Here is a 23,911-nt window from a genome sequence, read left to right on the forward strand (position 1 = left end):
TTTTATTTATTTGCTGATTTGGTTTCAGCGATCATGATGAGATTGGTCCAAAGGGTTAATGGCTGAAAAATGCTTATTTTTCTTTCTTTATGATGTTATGAGATTTGAACTTCGACATTTATGATCCTCCACTAGAAGCTCCACGAAATGTTGCTGATGCAGACAATGACTCCGATAAAGAAGACGAGTTACAGACTCAACGAGCAGCTGTAGGAGCTTGGAGAAATTCTATGGCAGATGCCGTGTGGGATGATAGAAGCCATGTGGGATGATGGAAGTCAAGTCACTCTAGGGATTTAGATTTTTATTTATTTGTAAATTATTTTATTATTTGAGATGAATAGTGATGCTTTATTGTATTATATTTTATAGTTATTACTAGAATTTGCTTATCAATATTATATTATTTTTAATATACAATTATTAACAATAGTAATTTATACCCACCATTACCCCCACCAAATTATCCTACCAAATTATGCAACTTCATAATATTATCCATCATTATCCCACCAAATTATCCTACCAAATTATCACACTTTAAGAATTACCCATCATTGTTCCACTAAATTATCCCAGTGTTAAAAAATTATCTCACTTTACCAATTATCCCAGTTCTACTTAAAAAGTTCTAGGTGACTAACCCCCCTACTTATCATAACAAATTCAAAAGCTGAGCGTTTAATGTAAATTTTCTCGAACGAAACGGCAATTGTACCAAAATAGGTAATGTATAAAATTTTCCATATCACAGGTATGTGAAAGTTTACAACGGTAGCTTCTCAAAAGCAGAGTTTGACGCATGTACGATTATTTCCTCCCCATGTCTCATAATCAAAGATGATTCCAACATTTAATGAATAGAAGAATCTTTGTGAATCATACGGATTCAAATTTCAGATCAATGCTAGGATTCTAAAATTCATCAATCCAAGGATAGATATCCTTCTGGTGAAGACGATCTTGATCATAGCAGAGCATCGAATGTCAGCAATCCAGAGCATTAAGATAGCCAATGCTTCCTTTTTATTATAGCATAGTATCGAATGGCATCAATCTAGAGCATTATTGAATAAATTGCAAATATTCCTTAATCCAAGGATGGACATACTTCTAGCCTACCGCTAATATAACGTACGATGAACCAATCTCACTGGATACTTTCTGTCCTAAGTCCTAACTAGGATCATTGGGTACCGACTCCGTAGTCAAAAAAGGCAATGCTCCTGATATACAACGCTAATAAAAGCACCAATTCCTTGGATAAGTACAGATCTCCAAATCCACTAATCTCCTGCGCGCTAATGCAATAGATGGTAACACCGGTAACTCTAATTAAGATTGCGACGATTTCAACTTTGATGAAAGTGGGGAGGGGTGAAATTAGGCCTACAGCAAATAGGACTAGAGCGTGGAAGCAAACTGTAAAGAAGTCTACAATAAATGAATGTACAAATCATTACATGTTTACTGCATTCAAGTCACAACTTCTCAAAAATTGTGGGAGCATCCAAGCCCCCCAGTTCTCCATGCACATGTACAATAAACTTTTTATGAGATGAAATACATGTACAGTAAACTTTACAACAAGTCGGAAGCAAGATACTCGGCCAAAACAAATTATGCCCTTCTGATTTCCTCCATAATTGTGTGTTAGCTCTGTCATTCTTTTTCTTTCCTTTTCCCCTCCTTGATTGACAGATTACTAATCTGCCTTTCTAGCTGCAAACTCACGAGAAAAGGAAAGATTCAGAGAGCAGTTCAGGTTAAGGACATACATGCATGCATGTGTGTATGAGATACTGATTATAATTTGTCACCTCATTTGGTAAAATGAGCTCTTCAATAGATAGACTTGACTAGCAGATGGGACCTAACTAGAAGTCTATCTCTTTGCAGCTTTTTTATATATATATATCGATGACTAAGAAACTTAGTGGACGTCCACTTAAGTTGACATAAATTTTTCTCTCTGAAAAAAACTTATGTCAATTTAAGTGGACGTCCACTAAGTTTCTTAGTCATCGATGATCACTTGATTGAGCTACATTGTGGATGATCTGCTCCGTTGAACTTGATCTACATATTCTAAAACCCCAACACACCAAATTTAGGGTGAATCCGTCGTGGTTTGACCCTCCGTCGAGTCATGTAAAAAGTTCTATTCATTCGAAACCGTTAAAATTGATACGAGTGGATGAAGGGTCAAACCACGACGGGTTCACCCCAAATTTGGTGTGTTGGGGTTTTAGAATATGTAGATCAAGTTCAACGGAGCGGATCATCCACAATATAACTCAATCAAGTGATCATCGATGACTAAGAAACTTAGTGGACGTCCACTTAAATTGACATAAGTTTTTCTCTCTCTCTTCTCTCTCTCTTCTCTCTCTCTCTATATATTATATATATATAGAGAGGGGGGGGGAGCTCCTATAAACTTTAAGTGGATAGGAGCCATTTGTCCACCAACTTTTTTATCCATTAATTTTGTATTGAGATTTGTGCTAGCATGTGACGCGCGCGAGCATGTATATCCTCTTCTTTCTCCGTTCAAAACAAAGAATCTCAAAATCAAGGAATACAAGCCTTATCTACAGACTCCCTGCAGTCATATGATAGAGCTGGAACATCAATGCTCAAATTGGTTTTCTATGAAGCATGGAATTCCAATCATGTTTATCAGCAGACAGTGTACGCTAAGGGTGTACAAGGTTTATTTGTATTATAGAGTTGAAACATCAATGCTCAAAAGAGTTATTTGCACTTTGGTACCCTAAAGTTTACATCTTTTTTAACTTTGATACCCAAGTTTTTATTTGACACTTTGATACCTGAAGTTTACAACTTTTTTGACTGTGACACCCCATAGTTTATTTTCCGACGCTATGATACCCCAAAGTTCACGCATTTTATCTTTTTTTTTAACTGAAGGAGCAGGAAAAACTTCCTGCTCATGTTATATATTTGTATTTATACCGGAAAAACAAAAAAGAATTTACATACCTAACCACATCATATGAAAGAAAAGAAAATCTTAAGAGTCACCAGCATAGACTGTAATAACATACAAAACACTACACCAGGAACCAGATAGAAGATGAAAGTAGGGGCTTCGCATATGAGTAACTTCCCAAAAGTAAATCCATAAGATAGTCTGAACTGAGGCCATGCATTCACAGGCACTAGTCTGACAAAAAATTATCTCCCACCTCAACAACTGCTTTCTTCTTAGCGATTTCATCAAACTGCAACTTAATAGTAGCCCTACGAATCCTTTTTGCTAGCCTGTCATCTTGAGCACCTGCCCAAAGAAGAGTGTATCTAGCCACATTAGCAGCAATGAGATCAGAATTTTGATGCTTATCTCTAAAAATGAGTAAGTTACGGCTGTTCCAGATCCACCAGCAACAGCATGGAAGCACAACCTTCCAAATGCATCTAATATCTCTGTTGACTGCTGTTGAATCTTTGATTAGAATCAAATCTTTCATCGAAGGAGGCCAGGAGGCAGCAATAACACTGGGGAAGAGGGTGGACCAAATTGAAGATGCAAAGGAGCATGCAATGAGTAAGTGATCCTGACTCTCAACTTCTGAATAACAAAAAGGACACCTAGGGTCTCCGATCCAGCCCTTGGAGACTAGATTGGCCCTTGTATTAAGCTTTTGATTACTCACAATCCAGAAGAAGACTTTGACTTTCAATGGGATTGGAGATTTCCAATTGAAATTGTAGAGTCTAGATATGCATCCTCCAGAAATAAGAGTAGAATATAGAGATTTGACAGAAAACATTCCTGATGAGTTAAGGGGCCAACATACTAGATCCTTGGATACGGTAGAATCACAACCAAAAGGTTCTATATAGGCTAGGAGGTTCTGTACCTCTCTATGCGATTCTGGAGAAATACATCTTCTGAGAATTGGTCTCCAATGCCAAGATTGATTTAAGAGGAAGCCCTGAGATCTGATATTACTATCTTTAGAGAATGCAAGAGAAAAGGCCAAAGGAAAGAGGTTGCTCAGAGAGTTTGGTCCAGACCATTTATCATACCAGAAGCTACACGTCTTGCCATTTCCTACAGTCCATCTGACAAAAAAGAGGAAGACTGGAATAATAGAGCTTAATTCTTTGAGCAGGTTTGATGATTTTGGTCTGAGTTTGATCACAACTGGATTGGAATCATCCTTAGAATACAATGAGAAGATCACTCTACTGATTAGAGAGTCCCTCTCAAAAATTTTCCAAATCCATTTAGAGAGGAGAGAGATTGAAGACTTGAAGATTGATAACACCCAATCCTCCTTGTTTCGGTCTGCAAACTGAGTTCCAAGCTACCAAACATTTGAGTTTGGATGGAACATTGCTCTCATTCCAAAGGAAATTCCTTCTGATTTTGTCAATTTCATGAATCAACCACTGAGGGAATTTGAAGAATGAAATATAGTAGAGAGGGAGTGAGGAGAGGACTGAGTTTACCAAAGTTAGACGCCCTCCTATAGATAGGGATTTATTTTTCCATAGAGATAGTTTTTTTGAAAAAGAATCAAGAAGAGGGAGCCAATCTCTTCTAGATAGAGAGCCTTTTTTGAGAGGAAGTCCCAGATAGGAAAAATGTAAGGATCCCACGGAACAATTTAGAAGACTAGCAAGATGAGAAGCCTTTCTGGGAGATCTCCCAAGGTAATAAAGATGAGTTTTGTTTGGATTTACTGCCAGGCCAGAGATGAGAGCAAAAATGAGGAGAATAGCTTTTAGAGTGGACATATCTGCAGAGGAAGCTTTGGCAAAAATGATTGTGTCGTCAGCGAATTGGAGAGATTTGATATTGTTGAGTTCCCCTTTCAGCTGAAGCTCAGACAGGTCTCCAGAATCATGGCTTGATAGTAACATTTTGTTAAGAACATCTACCACCAGGAGAAAGAGCATAGGGGAAAGGGGGTCCCCTTGTTTCAATCCCCTATGACAGTTAAAGAACTTTGTTGGAGAGCCATTAACCAAGACAGCTGATTTGGAGGAGGAAAGAATATGTTTGATCCAAAGACACCATTTCTGACTAAAGCCTCTGGCTTCAAGGAGGGAGAGAAGGAAGTCTCAATTAACACAATCGAAGGCTTTGAAGAAATCAACTTTTATAGCACATATTTCCTTCTTTCTAGATGAGCAGAAATTAATCATTTCGTGGGCTAACAGAATAGAGTCAAGAGATGATTGCCTTTTTGGAAGGCTGGCTGGGATGGGTCTACTAAGAGATGGATGACCCTACTAAGTCTATTAGCCAAGATCTTCGAGATGATTTTGCAAGAACTGTTAATGAGACTGATAGGTCTAAAATCCTTAGGGGAGCTAGCACCCTCCTTCTTAGGAATGAGACAGTTGTATGAATAGTTAATGTTATGAAGGGATTGAGGATGAGAGAAAAAATTTTGGGTGAAGGCTATGACATCTTCCTCTAAGGAATTCCAGAAGGTTTGGTAAAAAAGCAGAGGAAAACCGTCAGGGCCTGGCGATTTATCTGGGTGAAGATCAAAAACTGTGGCTTTAATTTCTTCAGAGGAGAAGGGAAGATCTAAAGAGGAGAGATCAGGAGGGGCATCAGGGTACAGAATGTTCCAGTCAACTGAAAGCCTAGCCACTGGTGGTTGACGAAAGAGGTTAGAAAATAAGTCAAAGAAAGCCCTATTCAATTCTGATTCTGATGAAATGATAGAATTATTCTCCATGAGATAAGGAATGAAATTTTTCCTTCTTCTTTGAGAAGCCACATTATGAAAGAAACGGGTATTATTGTCTCCCTCTTTTAACCATTGAATTCTAGACCTTTGTTTCCATTTGATTTCTTCTGCATTTGCTAATGAAAGAAGTTGATCTTTCAGATCACTTCTAGAGAGAATTTCTGAAGGAGATAAAGCTCTGCTTTCTTCAAGCAAGTTAAGGGAGTCCAGCTGGGTCATAAGGGATGAAGAGAGTAGCTGATAGGGTCGAAGACAATTTCTTTTCCACCATTTGATCATTTTCTTAATGAGCTTTAGCTTAAAAGCAAATGAGAGAGGAGAGTTGTCATGAGAGAAAGGAACTCCAATTATTGGAAATGAAGGGGATGAAAGAGGGGTCCGAAAGCCAGAATTTTTCAAATCTAAAGAGAGGAAAAGATAAAAGGGAGCTAGTATCTAAAAGAATGGGACAGTGGTCTGAGCAAGGGGCTTGATATGCGAACTGAACCAGAAGGGGAAATTTAGCTTCAAAATCTGTAGACACTAGAAATCTATCCAATCTGGCAAGAACTGGAGGAGTTCTACAGTTGGACCACGTAAATTTTCTCCCACTCATAGGAAGATCAGATAGATGAAGAGAAGCAATAAGATTCTTGAAAGACTCGATATCTTTTAGAGAGCCTGAACGACCACTTCTTTCAGCCAAATTGAGAGTCATATTAAAATCTCCGAAAACCACCCAGGGGAGAGAGTGAGAAGATCTAATTCTATTTAGTTCCCACCAACAAACTTCTCTATCTGCGGCGTCACACGGAGCATAAACTGAGGCAACAGCAAAAGACCAGTTTGATTGACGGAGAGTAAGGAACACAGTCACTGAGAAGATTCCTATAGAGGAGGAACTACAGGAGAAGATGTTATCGTTCCAACCAAGAAGGACTCCTCCCCTTGACTCTACAGCGTCTAAGGAAATCCAGGAGGAAATAGACCCGCTTCCTAGAGATTTAAGAGCCGATGGTCTAAAGGAATTGAGTTTTGTCTCTTGCAGGCCAACAAGATCGACTTTGGCTAGCTTCAGACAATCCTTAACCAATCTACGCTTTGCTGGGTGGTTAAGACCCCTAACGTTCCATGAACCAAACTTCATAAAGACAGAGAGGGAGACAACTTAGAAGATGATGAGCCTTCAAGATAGAATAACCCCAGATTTATCCAACTCTTGGATATCTCTCAGACCCTGTGGGTCTATCGGTTCTCTTATACCACAGTTAACAGAAATTTCTCCCAGACGCTCTATAGAGAGGGATTGGAGAGGCATAGTAGAAGCTGAGGAACCAGATTTACTTTTAGATTTACCTGGATGCTTACTCCTTTTCATCAGGACCAGATGCTTCTGAACTGGATGACTCAACTGGATCCCTCTGGATGATTTCTTCTTGCCGGCCTTGGAGGGCTTCTTGTTGAACTCGAAACCCGGAGGGAGATCGGAGGAAGATGCAATGTCCATGGAGTCAGAGGATGAAACCCCAATCGCCTTTTCCCCTGCTATGGGGGAGTGAATGGTTCTGGCTTCATCTGACTGAGAGAGAACCGGCTTCAGCAATTCCCAAGAAGCCTTGTCAATTTTAATGTTAACTCCTTTTAAGATAACATCTACCATTTCTAGAGCTGGCACTGCGAGGGGGGAATGATCAGAGGGTCGAGGACCCTCTACTACCATGGGTTTCTTTCCTTTATCAACCATTGGAGCAGGTTGGGGAGAGGACACATCTTTGGCTGCTGTAGCTAACTCTAACTTGGCTGAATCTGACGATACTTGAAGAGGTTTCTGAAGAGATTCTTGGAACACCCTCATTGCGAATAAATGCTTCGTACTTATCCTGGCATCTTCCTTGGGACGATGATAAAGGTTCGCCAACTATCCTAAGACGAACTGAACCTTCCATGATGTGGATATCATCTGGAGAAGCATATCTAAAGGTGATAACTTGGGGGATTTCAGACGGATCCCGAACATGAATCATAGCTTTACAGTCCTTGACCTCTCTTTTGAAAACTACATCATTTGACACTGAAAGAACTTCACCAACATTACTCAGCATCAAAGATAAAAACTCGGAGTCCCAAAGGTGAATCGGGAGGTCAAGGATTTCCACCCAAACATAAACAAATTTGGGCAGAGCTTTCAAACCTGACTTTTCCGACCAAGGGGAGAAAACCCCTCCGAAATTCCCCATACTGAAAAAGGATTTGGAGCATGCATAGTCCATAGTTTTTGCATCTGGGAATTGAATGAAATAGGAGGAAGGAGAGGACTTTCTAACAACAGTGGACCACTTATCAACTTTCAGATGATATTCTAGGTTTTCAATGAGTTCCTCATATGTGGGGTTGCCAACTTGAATGTTAAAGAAGGCATAAAAGATAAAATCGTCCATGCAGCTGACGACTGACTCAGGAAGAGAAATGTTAGGGATAAAAAGAGCAGGAGGATGGCTGGATGGCGCTTTAGAGGAAGGAGGAAGGATACTATGAACTGAGGGCTTGTTTCTATTAGGGCGGATCAGAGAGGTATGCCCTACCAAATTGCAAGCAAAGCACTTAAAATCCCCTAAAGAACACTGATTAGCCATGTGATCCCTTTTATCACAAAGGAAACACCTGATTGATTTGTGGAAAGAGGGGTTGGGGTTGAAAGAGGAGGCAGGTCTTCTCCTTTTGAGCCTTTTCTTGTAGGAAACTTGTGTCCACCCTTCTTCAGGAAGAGGAAGAATGTCTCTGGAAGAGAGATCACACAGATCCTTGGATCTCTTAAACAGATCTGCGAAAGAAGGTTTTTTGGTGGGAAGGTGATTCGGTGGGGGTTGGAAAGAGAAAGTCTTTTTAGGGTTTTGAGGGTTTTGAAGGGGGGATCTGAAGATTGGTTAGGAATGGGGAAGGAGGGTTGATTGGTTAGGAATGGGGAAGGAGGGTTGGGAGACAGAAGAAGGTGGGGAGACGAAGATTTTACCACTATCAAAGGAGACGACACGCCGTCTTGGGACCGTGCGAGCCGCCTGAGAAGAAGTCGCTCCATGTCGCCTATCGAATCGCCTGTCGAATCGCCTCCTCCCCTGCTCCATGTCGGTTGTTATTTTCTTTCACACTTTAGTTCTTAGTCTTTTTCTTATACAAATTTCTAAACGCGCGGATATGAGAAGGATATGCTAGCCTTCACAGGTTGCAACCACAACCTCACCTCAAGCCAAGCTGAAGAACTAAGACTCCACAGACTGACACATTTTATCTTTGATACCCAAAGTTACACATTTTTTAACTTCTATTCCCCCAAACTTTGTATCAAAGTCTCAAAAACAAAACTTTAGGGCACCAGAGTCCCCAAAGATGTAAACATTCAGGTATCAAAGTGTTAGAAAAAGGGTATCAAAGTGTTAGAAAAAAATTTTGGGGTATCGAAGTCAAAACATTGTAAACTTTTGGGATATCAAAGTGACGGAAAAAAACTTCGGGGTATCAAAATTCAAAATGGTGAAAATTTAGAGGTACGGAAGTGCAAATGACCCATGCTCAACATCAAAGATCTTTCTTGCGTATCAAAATTAATTTAATCTTGTGGAATGAGATTAATAACAGAATGTCAGTACATGCATTTAATGACCAAAGACTAGCAATGATATCCATAAGGGCATTACATTCATCGATTGTGCGAAATTGGACATATGTAATGTACCTGAGCATTCTTATATTTCAACCTCTGCACATCATCACCCAGGCTCCCAACACTGAATTAAACACTTTTTTTCAGTCCGATGCCCAAAGATATAATAATTATTATGGTTCAGAAGAAATTGATATCTTGTAGTACCTTTGTTGCAGATGAACCAAATAGCTCTGCAGCTCCTTCTCCTTACTGGAAGCTGGAGGAAGCTGTGGTTAAAACGTATTGTCAAAAAGTATCAGAGAGCACTTTGTAAGTGTATGGGGTCAATAATGCACATAGAAAACTATAAGCAATTGCCTATACCTGTGATAAGTCACTACTGCCAGCATCTGAGGGTTCTTGCTGACCTGCCAACCAAATAGTAAACCATATCACCACACTTTGAAAATTCAGTTTGTGCTGACTCTCGAAAAATAGAATTCACAGATAAATACCACATGTTTGCTCCAAACACTTGATCAAATTAATAAGTGTTTCCTGTAAATAGCAAGAAGGTAAGTCTAAATGCTAAAAGGCAGAAATAACAATTTATAAGGAATGGTCTAGGTCTGACCCTCTGCATAGCATTCTGCTGGAGTAGAAACTGCAACAGCGGAAGAACGATAGCAGCATTTACAGATGGATTTGTTGATGCTCCACTGACTGAGTTTACCATGCAATTTGCCGAAGGTGTTGCCTAAATAACAACAGGCGAAAACAGTTACCATCTTGCAGAAGGTACATTTTTATGCTACTGAAAGAACTTTACAGTTTCTTAACTCTTTCTTTCACTCGGGCAATTTATAAGCCAAAAAATTCCAAATATTCCGAATCCCCGATGTTAGTTGCAAGACATAATGATGTTAATATATTTCATCTTATGTGATGACCAAATTACATTTTTCCCAGGTTAAACTAAACCGCATTCCTAACGGGTTAAAAGGGATCAATTTTTTTCTATTCGAGATCTTATGCTGTAATTCTTAGATGCATCAGCCTGTCCAAACACATTTGTTTAGAAGATGTGGGCATATCCAACAAATACGAATAGGTCATAAGATCATAGTTGATGGAGCAACAAGGAAAAGAAATATGCCTAAAACAACTTGTACCAGAGGCAACTAAAAAGAATATGCTCATGGCTAATTCAACCAAGAAGATTGCCTTAAGAGAGATGGACAGAAGAACACGGTTTGTGTAGCCCATGCAAAATTTTGACATAAACAGTTTCTGGTTTATTAAGTTGTGGGCCGCACCCTTAAACTATGAATTATGATCTGCCATTCATCCAAATGCTTACATAGACCAATACATATTAGCATTGACATGTATGAATATATTAACAAATTTATTTGTTTGATTTAATAACAATAATAAAAAATACTTAGATACCTTGTTGCCAGCATCTGCTGATGTAACCTTGAACCGTCCCTTGCGCTGGACGACTCTTCCTTCCGATGACTCCTCTTGCGTGCTTGCTTAAATGCCAATATATATATATATATATATATATATATATATATATATATATATATATAATTGAAAATCATAAAATTATAATTGTGAAACCAGTCATATGTATGATCTTGTTTTAGCAACCCTCACTAGAGATAAGACTGACAGTAAGAACGACGAAATTGATGTTTACCATGCGAGGTGATGAATATCTTAAAACATTATACCTGATGCAGAATTATGGGAGTCTCTCATTTGACGATAGAAAAGGGGACCACTAGGATTCCTCTCATTTTGACCCCTCTGATTGAGGTCATCCCTAAAATAAATGTAAATAGCACAAAAATAAGCATTGAATTATTCAGAAACAGGTGGAATGCAACTCAATTGGTAAGCAAGAAAGAGTCTTGTCTTAATCTTTAAAATATCAATAATGAAGCCTAGCTCTCACCCCATTTTAGGCACTATGTGTGTTTATCAGGGCTATACAGTGTCAAAAGCATGTCCTAACTAGCTAGAATACTGATCTACTAGGAAGTAAAGTGCAAGCCTTAATGAAATTATCATTAAATAAAGCTCATCATGGACCAAGTAAAATGGGAGTCAAATGAATGTTGGAATAGTTACCATAGAAGTGCAAATGAATGTTGGAATAGTTACCATAGAAGTGCTCCTAAGAAAACGGCAACAACAACAAAATATACAAATGCTTTATGCCTCGATTTTTTGGCATGACATGTAACATTAGAACACAACCTAAACAAAGAATTGCTTTATATTCTTATATCATTTGGATGTGAGATGTAAACTTCATAAGGATTGAGTTAGGATGGCTCCGCAAGTCACCATTCATAAGACCATCTACTATGTGGAAGCATAGTCTTAATTGAAATCATCATGGGCTTTACACAATTTTGGATATCCTACTTGATTCAATTTCCATGCATCAAACAGTCCATGAGATAAAAGATGTTATTTCATTGAAAAGATAGATAGAACAATAAAATTGACACCATCATCCCACACATTCTCATCAGTGTTACTTGCATTCTGCCACCTAGTCCATAGTACAACAGAAAAAGAAACAATTGGAGACATTCTGTCCATGAAAATGTTACTGCAACATACATATCCTCAAGAAGCAGTTAAATATAATAAGAACAGAGTAAGATGGTGGAAAATAACTACCAAATACTATTTAACAGGTTCATAAAGTTTATACGTATATAATCATACAACTTGCAGAATGTCATGCGCAATAAGAGGTGTCAGTCAACAACTATTGAAAACTTGTTCTATACTTTGCAGACATAGTGCATAAAAGCACTTAAAACATTAAAGTGCAGATTTAAATAAATTAAAAATGAGAGCAGAACAAAATAAAATACACTAGAACGCCAAATACTACATAGTCAACAATATTGTTAAAAGCAAGCTTTCAAGTAACAAACTTTACCTCTCTCCATCACCCGCAATGTGCTTATAAGGTGAAAGAACATGTTCTGGCAGTAGTGAACCACTTGAGAACTTGTGCCGTCCAATTACATGCATATTCTTGGGTACAGATGCACTTCTTTCAATAAAATCACCATTATACTTGCTAGCATCGAGGTCTTCAGTTTGTGATGGCTTCTGCTGTGGTAATATGGATCCTGAATTTGGATCCTTATAGTTCTTCCAAGTAGGGCTTGTAGCATTTGCATCATCCTCACAAACATCAAAGCAACCCCTGTAACAATTCAGGATACTTAATACTAACCCACTATTCAGTAATTGTTTTCAATAGAATTAAAGAACAAGTCCCTAATAATATCGCGTAAGCTAGAGGAAAAGAACCAAAAATGAGAACTCGCAAAAAACGGCTAAGAAAAATACTACAACATGTTTTAGACTTTTAGACGATGGAGATGAGTGAAATAAATTTAAGTTGGAACAATTTTATATGGTAGAAAGAAAAAGGTATACCGGACCTTAACTAAGATTTTTAAGGGTTTTTTTCTAAATTAGTCCCCCTAAATTTTTCATATTTTGAAATTAGACCCCCAAATCTTTGTATTTGAAATTAGTCCCACAAATCTTTAATTCTTTTGAAATTGATCCCTAAACTCTTCATATTTTGAATATAGTCCCCCAAATCTACCAAATATTTTGAAATTAGTCCCCCAAATATCTCAACTTGGTGCTAACTTGAGGGACTAATTTCAAAATACTTACGGATTTGGGAGACTAATTTCAAAAGATGAATATTTGGGGGACTAATTCAAATAATGAAATATTTGGGGGACTAATATCGAAATAACCTTTTTTAAGTAACTATGAGAATTTTTTTTTCCCTTTACTTTATAGCAAGATCCAATAGTTTCTTTAAATAGGGAAAAATAGAATTATCCCCAATCCCACCTACCACCTCATTTGTATGCCCATAGACATATAAAACTGCTTGAATTCAAGAATTTACCTAAGTGCTTCAAGAGGGCGGATCGGAAATGCAGAGGAAAATGGACCCTCCAAATCTTGAATGTCTTCCAACACATCCTAAGCCAGCAGACAGGCACACACCATAGCATGTCAACCATAGTTTCTTGAAACAATGTAAAGAAAACAAATGAAGGTGGTCAAAGACACAAAACTAGAAGAATCTCACCTCTGCCAAAGTTGCAGCACTATTGTGATCTACCCTTTCTGGGGACATATATTGCGGGATAGAATCAACACGTTCAAGGACATTATTACTATTATTATTTAATTCTTCTAAACTGAAGCCACTATCTGAAGATGGAATCTGAAAAAGGAAAAAAAGTCAGAAAGAACAAGGAGATAGAAGTTTCTTTTGTTCTTTAGTATGAATTTAGGTATTAAAAAAATCTCCTTACAAGGGCAGCCTGAGCTTTCAAGTCCTCCAGATTGAAATTCCATGCACTGATTCCTCGTATGTACTCTTGCTGCAACAACAAATTATTTTCTATGCCAATATAAATACTCAAACAATTAAGCTCTCCAACAATGGAGAAGGGGACTTTTAATCTGAAAAATAAAAAAATGCTCAAAGAATTTGGTTGCATCGCAGTGAAGGCAAGATAGTGAGAAGGGGTCTTTTAAATCTATAACATTAACAACAATACTCAAAAATTTTGGTTGTGTAACAGTGAAGGCAAGATAATGGTGGTGATCCTTTTTATTTTTGGTTTTTATGCTGATAGGTGGTAGCCGATGTAGGCGTGGGTGGGTAGGCGGGTCTGTTGTGGTGGAAAAAAAAACCAAGAAAAAGTTAAAAGAGTTTTAATAAAATTTTGCTGCCCAAACTGAGAAAGTACCCACAAATTTCTGGATGGATGTATGCATAAATATTTGCTACTCAACTCATAAACAATTTTTACCCTCTTACATAGAGATTTTATTTTTGGTGGGAAGCAACTGATAGAAGTACATCATGTGGAACAAGTCTTTTTGAGTTCTCTGACTTTTGGGTTTCACCCATTTTCTCTTTGTCCTTATTTAGCAGTCTTTAATTAGTCAATGCTTGATCCCCCCCCCCCCCCCAACACCACCACACCACCTCACCTCACTCCTCCTCCTCCTCCAATCAATGCATTAGCCCCTAAGAAATAGGAACAGCAGATACAGATCACATGCAGTTATTGAGATTCACCTGCGAAAGATGTTCTTTATCTCCAGCTGCAGTCTTGTTTTGTAAAAGAAAATTGGCTTCTTTTCCCTAGGATGAGAAGAGTCAGCTCATGCATAAAATTATATTATTTCTCAGTTAGAAAAGATCTTTTAGCAACCTTCAGTGTCCTAAATCGTTCACCCAAGGGTTCAAGACCATCAAGTATCGTCCGTACTAAATATTCCTCCGATCGAGCATGTTTAAAGAAAGGATGTTTCAAAAGCTTTTCTGAAGCGGGGCGCTTCTTTGGATCCTTGACTAAGCAGGCACCTACTAAATCTTTGAAAGACTACACAGACAAAGGAATTTCATTAATACAACAAGAGAACATTACATTCTCCAGCATAAACTTGAAAGAAGAGATAAATACCTTTGAGAATCTCTTGTCCCTTTCATAGTCAAGACCTGGAGGTGCATTTTGCAGGGTCATAAGCAACACCTAAAATGATAAAGAGATTATTTTCAATATAATAATAGTTGCAAGGAGAAGAGAAATTGTATGCCCTATTTCACTCAAATGTTGATTTATAGGAATACCTTCATAGGAGGATACTTAGAGAATGGAGCATGGCCGTGGGCAAGTTCCAATGCTGTTATGCCAAATGACCAGATGTCTGCTCTGTTCACAATCAAACAAGTCAGTACGAGAAAAGTGAAAAATTCAGAAAAGGATTCTTAAATAGCCACAGTTCTAGTTAGCTCACTTAAAATCATAGCCATGCAATTGCTGCATAACTTCAGGAGCCATCCTGGAGAACACATAACAGAATTAGCCTATGCACATTCTAACAAATAAAAAAGGGGTTCAATTCATCACATGAAACCAGAAAAGGTGTAAATTTTTGAGTAAGTGAAAGGAAAGAAAATGCACCAGCAAGGAGTCCCCACAAATGTATTTCGCGAGCGTTGCCGATCCCCAGTGTCGAACATGCAAGCTGAGACACCAAAATCTGCTAGCTTAACAGCTCCATTGTCATCGATCAAGATGTTCCCTGCCTGATAAAACCAGACAATATGCACGATCTCTAAAGCAGGCATAAAACGATACTAGCTAAAATTTTGCAACTCTCATCAGTATACTGCAGAGTCAAACACATCTATTCACAATTAAATTGTCAGAAATAAAATCTTCTCAGATGATATATTAACTAGAAACTTTGAAACACAGGGAGGCAACCATCTACTATACACCAAGATCACATAAATGACTAGAAATTAAATACAATGGCTCAAGTTTAGCTCACTTGGGAGCAGCCAATGGTCCTACATTCCATATAGTGAAATGCACTGAAGAGTAGTTTAAATACTTCAGTAAACATGAAATTGTGCACCTTGTACACTCACAATCTTAATAATGCAAAAAGGGAAAGCACGGCCTTAGGCTTGATGTGTTGCATAACAAATAGAAAGCAGTACTTCATTTAAAAGCTCTACTTATCATATTAAGGTAAACTGTGACATCGCCATAAATTGAGTGGCAACATAATGGGAAATGTAGAACTCTTAAATGAAGTATTTCTTTTTATTTATTATGCAGCAAATCAGCCCTAAGACCATGCTTTCCCTGTTTTGCAGTATTAAGATTGTTAGCATACATGGTGCACAACATCATATTTAAACTATTCTCGAGTACATTTCAATATAGGAAACGTAGAGCATAGGCTTCTCCCAAGTGGGCTAAACTTGTGCCATTGTATTTAATTTCTAGTCATTTATGATCTTCGCCAATGGTAGATTGCCCCCTTATTGCGTTTCAAACTTTCTAGTTGCTAATAATCTAGGTCACTCGGACACGGTGTTTTGGGTGTCGTGTCCGTGTCGGACACGTATCAGACACGGATTCTCCACAAACACGTCATGGACACATGTGATTCAAAGCAAAACCCGATTTCCTCATTACTTATACCATAAACTAGTTTCTTTAGTAATATTAGGTTTAAAACCAATCGGTTTTTTAACTCGAAAACTAAAACTCATTACTTAAATATTTGAAAAATACCCATCGTATTATCCCATGCGATCGAAACTAAACTTTTGTTGTTAAACCTTATTCTTAGTTTGATTTAACTTGATTCTTAAGAGCGTGTTTCGTAACTCTTACAAAACTAGGCCAGGATCAATTATGCCCTAGTTTTGTTCTAAATTGGTTCTTTTGCAAACCAACCCCCCTTGGTACACAAAAAAAAACATTTAAAGGTCACTTTTTGGCCTAGGAAAAATTGGGCCAAGATTGGCATCTTGGCCCAATTTTTCCCAAACACAATTCTCCTCAAAATGGGACTAGGGCCAAACCTAGACCCATTTCAAGGAGTTGCCAAACAGGCCCTAATTGTTATAGATAATAGATAATAGATAACAGAAATAAACATACAAATGTTATAGGAATTTTAAATTAATATTTGATCTAATGTAAATTTTACACACGCGTGCACGCACGCACATATACTTATATACATACACACACATACTGTGCCCCCATATCCTACATCTTACAAATTTATCTTGTCCCGTGTCTGTATACATGTGAGTCCATGTCTGCAACCATATCCATGCTACCTAGGTAATAATAAACGAGTACATTCTTAAGAAGTTAGATGATGCTCCATTTCAAGATAAAGGAGAGAAATCTCTTGAGATGGCTTGCACATGAGCAGCGGACATCATTAGAATGCAACAATAAGGAGAAACAAAGAATGATTATTGGAGAAAAGCAAGGAGTAGGGAAGGCCTAAATGGACATGCGTGGAGGAAATTAAAAAGGACACTCTAATTTTTAATTTAAACAGGAAGATGGCCCTTAAACCAAAGGTGAACATGAGAGAAGGATCAAGTAGCCAACCCTGAAAGTTTCAAATAAAAACTTTGTTGTTATTGTCGTATTGTCATAAACTTGTAGTCCTATAATTTTTATAACATATGGGCTTTCATATACAACATGAAAATGTAACAAACTAAATGTAAGCTAGCACAATACAAAGGCACAAAAGACTCCGCCTTAAACAATAAGTAATCAACATACTAAGCATGATACTCAGTACCTTCACATCTCTATGAATATGTCCCTGACCATGCAGGTAAACAAGAGCTTTAAGAACCTCGCGTAAAAGGGTTGCAATAACTTTCTCCTCAAAGCCTTCTGGATAAGAAGATTTCATTATATGGAGGCAAGATCCCCCAGCCATGTAAGGCATCACAACCCAAAGACAGTGATCTGCTGTAAAGGAGCAGTGTGCACGAAGTAAATTTGGATGATTAGTCAATGTCATTGTCTGAACTTCACGTCTGATTCCGTCCTGTCAGAAGACAAAAGTTCCGAAAGAAGAAGAAATGCATGAGCACTATTGTTTGTATATAACTGTCATAACTAAGCTATTGTTGAATTAGTTCAAAAGGAAAGATTTGGAGCCATACTACTTTGTATTCTAACAATCATTAGATTCTACAGGTATCCAATAAATGTGGTCTAAAAAGTCTTTTCAGAAATCTTCTTAAAGTCAGACATAGGAAGGACAGACTATTGAAGCTTAGATAAGGATAAAAAGTGAAAATATGTATGTCGCAAACAAGCAAAACAAGACTTTCAAAGGCGATATAAAAGTCATACTTACGAGGTCATTGTTGCACTTCTCAAGGTCTAAGACCTTGATAGCAACTATCTCGTTAAGTGGAATACAAAGGGCCCTGTAGACAGTCGCGCTGACACCTTCACCAACTTCCTCATACAGCTTGTAGTCGTTAGGATTGGCCGGAAATCGTCTATTAAAGTGGTGATCCATATTTTCTCAAATACCACCATTAGCAATATTTACAGTTCTCGTCCAGGATATATAAATAAATTAGAAGAGTACTTGAACCAACATGAAGGCAACAACGATTTAGTGGTAATAATTCTCCCTTCAAACTGTAGTTCCACCATAAGTTCAGCAGTGCCATGAAGTGAATTACACTTAGATATCAGCCATCTGTAAAAGAACAATGCAAACTGACTTAAATATTTTCCTCAATATAACCAATTATAGGTCATTCTCCAGAAGAAGCCTAAAAGCCAATAATCAAAAGGCAAATTTCAGGAACATCTAGTTTAAAAGAAAAGCCACCATTAATCATGGAGACTTTACTCACCACAAACCGAGGAACCTTTTGTACTATGAAGCCTGTGGGGCTAACAGGTTAAAATCTGTTGAGATGACACCAAAACTAAAACTTGGCAAGCTTACTTACCAATCTGGGGCATTTATCTGTAAGAAATAGGAAAATAACATTTTACACTGCTTAGATAAAAAAAACTATGATAAGAGTAAGCAAAAATTGGACTAACAATAGCAAGAGTTAGCCCAATATCACTTTACAGTAAAACAATAATGTACTGTCCGCACAATGATGTTCATGCCAAGTACTAGTCCAAAACAACAAACAAAAGGCAGAAAGGAAGCAACACAAAGACTGATAATATGAAGCATGAATGGACCCGCAAGGGAAGTTTAACAATATTATATGCATAAAGAATGTCATGTCTTTATCTGCTGTGAGTTTACGTGGATTCAAAGCAGATAGTTAGCAAAATCCTTCTTCCTACATGCACAAAAAAATCTTTAGGAGCAAGATGCAGGAAAGCCTGGGACAAAATAGACCTATTTTAACAAAGAAACAAAAAAGGAACGAAAAAATCCCTTAATTATGATTGATACATATAATGGTTAGGGTGTTCGTAATAAGACTATCAAATTAGACCTAATTTGATAACCCACACCCTACACACACACTCACACGCTCACACATACACAGATGGAAAAAAAGGAAAGAGGAAAAAACCATGCACACAATTTAATGTTTGTACGTAAGTCCACAAATCCTTAGTTATTCAAAAATCAGCCCTTCGACATTGACAATATATGTCTTTAGCTTTGAACTTGCTTCCTCTCAGGACATACTACCACTCTGTCATTTATCTTCCAATGATAACATCTCCCGTGTAGCTATTCATACACTATAACCCATTCTGCACCAAAATCCAAATAAGCGTCTACTGTAAATTCTCTACCTCCTCTCACCTCAACATGAATTCCATTTTCCCTAAACCTAGCCGAAGGTTACATTAGTCAAAAGAGAGCATATTAAATATTCAACCATTATAACTGATACCAGATGAAAGTGAAAGGACGTGAACCTAATTTTGTAACTTAGAAGAATTTTTTGGGACTAATTAAAAATATTTCAAGTGTTAAGATGCTAAAATTAAGTTACATCTAAATTCAGTGCTCCATATGAAAAAAAATCTTGATGGTTAAAATCAAGCACGCTCCTCCAGATATAATTTTAGATTCAATTCCACAGGTTCCTGCATCACATAACCAATATAAAGACAACAAAACCACCATCATATCGAACAAAAATCCAAATATGTGGGAACATGGAAATATATGTATTCTCCCATACGATGTTCCTTTTCACGTGGTCTATCAAACATGCTTTAAATATTCATCACCCTCCACTTTCCACTTGGGTAAATGCCAATATATCATTTCTGCAGTTTTAAGATGTTACCTTTAAGCATCCTATCGAGAAGTTTACTGATACACAACCTGATTCACGAACACATGATATCTGAAGATCATGTCTAATATGTCCATATTAAATGTGCAACAATGTATACTCCTGACCATAGTTGCGCAATTACCTGGACCTCCCACCCCCCGAACCGTCGTACAGTTCATACGAACCGATTCCTAGTACATTTGTGAACCGATTCCCTCCGGTACAAATTGGTTACCCAAAATTGGCATACCACTTACAAGCATGTGTGGTGCAAAGTCCCTTCGTGCACATGTGCAAGACGCAATGCAATGTGTGTAATCAAGTGAAGGGAGACACAATAGAATATATGAGTCAATGACTTTATTGTAACTAAATATATAAAATGTGAAATGAAACCATATTACCAACACAAACTATGTGAAAAGAAAATTAGAACAAAAAAAATGAACTCCATATAAAAGAGGTATGTAAGTACCCTATATGAAAAATATTGAAATGCATAACTAGCTTTCTAGTTTCTAGTTTTCTAGTATACACTTTGGAAAATATAAGCACACCCAAAATAATTTTAAAACGTACCACTGACCAACTTGTGTACCGAAGCACGCTATCCCTCTTGAATCCAAAATTTTTAAGTGGTGAATTGTGTATCTGTATTCGTACCACGACCCACTATATACCGCATACTGTGTAAGTATGCTCCTGAAACAAGTTAATCAAATTAACAACTTGATAAGTAGAAAGAGGTGGGTTACGCATAAGTTTTAAGTCAAGTATGCATGCTAAATACTGATTACAAAAAGATGAGCATCAGATTTTATATGCTTTGGTCTTCATGAGCTGGAGATAAGACACACTCATTTCTGAGTTGGATGTGAATGTGGAGATACATTAAGAGAGACAACATCTTGAAAAATCGAGTTGGTTTCCAAAAAACCGCAGGTAAAGCCAATGATTATGGGGGTGGAGTGGACATTGAAAGGAAGGGATGGAGAAATTTGGCGGATTGTAAGACTCTTGGGGTTAAGAAAATCCCAAATATGGTCAGAGATATGTCCAAGTGGCTCAAATGCGTTAAGGTTTGTCCCCATTTGTAGAGTGGTTGGGTTACAGCATAGAGTGGCTTTATAATTTTAACTATACAGTATAGATATACCTTTAATCCAACTTTCACTTAATCAAGGAGTATGTAAATAATTAATATAACTAAATAAGAATGTTGAGATGGATGATAGGAAAAATACAAACAGATAATAGAGCATCCATTAAGAAGAGACCTGTGTTAAGGCTAACATGTAAGAAGCCATTTTTTTGATGGTTTGCACATTTTCCATGGAGACCATTTACTGCATCATTTAGCTAAATTCATGGGATCAGTTCATGGAGCAAGGATGACTAACGTATCTAAAAGGACAAAATTTGAGGCAGTTAAAAGGGATATCTAGTTGCTAATTTAATGGAAATAGCCTTATAAAATTAAATTGAGAAAAGAGATTCACAAAGCCAAACTTGGAACATCATAAATTCTTTCGTGTTGTTTGTGCTGTAGATTTAATCCAAATGTTCTTATTATGGAGTTGCTTTCTTCTGTGGCATGTCTTGAACCGAGTAACGTATTCTCTTGGTTTGATAAGGGTCAATTGATAAGGTTGGCTGATTTCATCATCTTTTTTTTAAATAGATTGCATGGAGCTTAGCAATCAACCTGAGAACTACATCTCTCATGAAGCTACTCATCATCATTTTTGGAATTATACAGATTGGTAAACTTGCTAAGAAGTTGATTGAATGCAGAGAGGATACTTTATATTCTTTGGTGTACAAGTTGGTGTAGTTAACACTAATTTCATCTGTTGCAACATCAAGTGTTGAAAGAGCATTTTTGTCAATGAAAACTATTACGAATGTCCTTCGAAACCCAATGAGGGATGAGTATATGAATGATTGTTTGGTGCCTTATATCGAAAAAGATATAGTTAGTAACATTGACGAGAAAGATGTCAGGAAACAGTCTTAAGAAATGAGAGCAAAAAGAATGTTATAAACACTTCTAATTTGAATTATGTTTCCAGAAGTCTTATTGTGCATAAATATTTAGATGCTAATCAATCGTACAATTTTTTTAATGTTTTCATGTTTAATTTTTTTAATCCCCTCTCCCAAAATTCCTGGCTCTGCCACTGCCTCCATTGAGTTATATTAAGTCATCTTCTCCGTTAACGTTTATTCTTTTTAATTGCTTCCATCCAAGTTCATTTAGGTCTACCTCTAACCCTAACACTAACCCTAACACTCCATTGAGTAATGACTAAACCATCTCAGTGGATTCTCTCTCATATTGAATCTCTCATTTTATCCTCAGCAGAAGGAAAAAAAAAACCTCTAATCTCCCACAAATGCTTTATAAGTCAGTTACTAAATCATATAAAGTTCTGCTCTCTCTCAAATTTTTTTTATTATCAACACATAGTTCTATCTTCTCTATTACATAAATTTAGATCAAACAAAGCACGCCTTAACAACAAAGTTACCTTCTTAAAGTTCTAAAGACCACGCTCCAACTCTCTAAAACTTCTCAAAGATTCAAATTTTATAACGCCAGTAACAATTCCACTACTAAAAAAAACTATCAAATTACTAGGAAACGGATCGAATCTTCACCTGAGGGGATCGACGACTGAGAAGAGGAAGAAGAAGGAGAAACCCTAGCACGAGCTGGCTATCGTCACCGCCTCCGTGGATCTTGTCACCGCCGCCGTCGACAAGGCGATCTTGAACTCAATCTCTCCCTCTCGTCGATCGAGCTGTTTTCTTGCGGTTATCAATAAAAGTACCCTTTTTTTCTTTTCTTTTTCTGGTCGATTTTTTCGGCTGGGAAAAGTATATTAGAAATGGAATGTTTTGTAGTTTAATCCTTGTCATTGTCTTTATTTGCGTCTAATAATACACCTTCCAATTCGTACAAGCAATCCTAAAAAAGAGGGATACTGTATCTTATCTTGTACTTCTCTTTATACTCAATTGAAGTGAAAACGACTCATCTTTTATCATGAGATGATGGTTAGATAATAGAGCTTACATTTTCATTCCAATTGTAACCAGAAAGTGGTACTCAAGATATTATTCAATTGGCGTTGTGTGAAAGAAATATTCTGGTATGATATCGTTAATTTTAAAACTTAGAAAATTAACAGTAATCTTTCTCACGTGCTTATATTATAATTCCTTACTAATTCATACCTCTAGATATAAGTCAAACTTGCATCATGGTGTAAAATTTATGCTCCCTTATTTGACCAAAAAAAAATGCGAAGAATTTACATAGCAATGACAGTATAATTGATAAAAAAGATTATATTTATGTATTTATATAAATATTAAAATTTATATCTTTTATCATATTGTAGCATGTATCTTTCGTTAGGTTAATTAAAGCATATACAATAAATAGAACACGATGATAAATGGATGCTCAATAGTCAGGAAATAAAAATATGCAAGATTTATTCATTCCATGTGAATAGCAATAGGAACCCCGTCGCTAGTTTATCTTCTAATTAATAACTCCTTCAAAAAAAAACGCCATAAACTTTGAACGCTCTGATTTCACATGCAAAAGAAAACGACAGCCTTATGCAAACAAGTTATAAAACATGGGGCCATCTGAAAAAAACGCAAGAAGTACCGCTGGAAAACAGCAAAGATGAGGAGGGCAGCGGGCCCCACATATTCTGAACTTAGCACGGGTGAACATACGTGAGCAATGACCGCCCATAACAGTAACCCCCCTCTCCCTAGCTTCTCTCGCTGTACGGAATCAAGGGTACGCGTGGCGTA

The 23,911-nt window shown here is 37.3% G+C and overlaps 1 protein-coding gene across 5 annotated transcripts; it reads right to left on the reverse strand.

Moving 5' to 3' along the window:
• On the reverse strand, window positions 1,413–22,929 carry LOC109828985 (serine/threonine-protein kinase BLUS1). Of its 5 annotated transcripts, XM_020396011.1 has the most exons (24): window positions 22,736–22,928; window positions 20,654–20,776; window positions 18,761–18,777; window positions 18,662–18,693; window positions 18,148–18,501; window positions 17,578–17,832; window positions 15,411–15,535; window positions 15,244–15,288; window positions 15,077–15,158; window positions 14,910–14,978; window positions 14,658–14,828; window positions 14,522–14,587; window positions 13,746–13,814; window positions 13,517–13,654; window positions 13,331–13,407; window positions 12,329–12,601; window positions 11,100–11,191; window positions 10,810–10,895; window positions 9,992–10,114; window positions 9,873–9,915; window positions 9,742–9,785; window positions 9,583–9,644; window positions 9,448–9,499; window positions 1,413–1,722 (listed from the first exon to the last, which is right to left on the reverse strand). In XM_020396011.1, the coding sequence occupies exons 5-24, from the start codon at window positions 18,313–18,315 to the stop codon at window positions 1,663–1,665; spliced, it is 2,100 nt and encodes a 699-aa protein (XP_020251600.1). In that variant the 5' UTR covers window positions 18,316–18,501; window positions 18,662–18,693; window positions 18,761–18,777; window positions 20,654–20,776; window positions 22,736–22,928; the 3' UTR covers window positions 1,413–1,662. The 5 variants fall into 5 exon arrangements, with proteins under 5 accessions (XP_020251600.1, XP_020251602.1, XP_020251601.1 ...); XM_020396013.1 differs by lacking the exon at window positions 20,654–20,776; XM_020396015.1 differs by having other exon boundaries at window positions 1,424–1,722; window positions 9,583–9,634; window positions 18,662–18,777; window positions 22,736–22,929.

Source organism: Asparagus officinalis, chromosome 1 (assembly GCF_001876935.1).
Source record: "Asparagus officinalis chromosome 1, Aspof.V1, whole genome shotgun sequence".
In the NCBI taxonomy this organism is placed as follows: domain Eukaryota; kingdom Viridiplantae; phylum Streptophyta; class Magnoliopsida; order Asparagales; family Asparagaceae; genus Asparagus; species Asparagus officinalis.

What these genes read in the sequence shown, in the direction of transcription:
- LOC109828985 (XM_020396014.1), bottom strand. Translation starts at nt 18,315, where the DNA reads ATGGATCACCACTTTAATAGACGATTTCCGGCCAATCCTAACGACTAC. An exon ending in GGGACAAGAGATTCTCAAAG is followed by an intron (nt 14,829 to 14,909) that starts GTATTTATCTCT and finishes TTGTCTGTGTAG; the next exon opens with TCTTTCAAAGATTTAGTAGG. An exon ending in TTGGTTCATCTGCAACAAAG is followed by an intron (nt 9,500 to 9,582) that starts GTACTACAAGAT and finishes TGTTTAATTCAG; the next exon opens with TGTTGGGAGCCTGGGTGATG.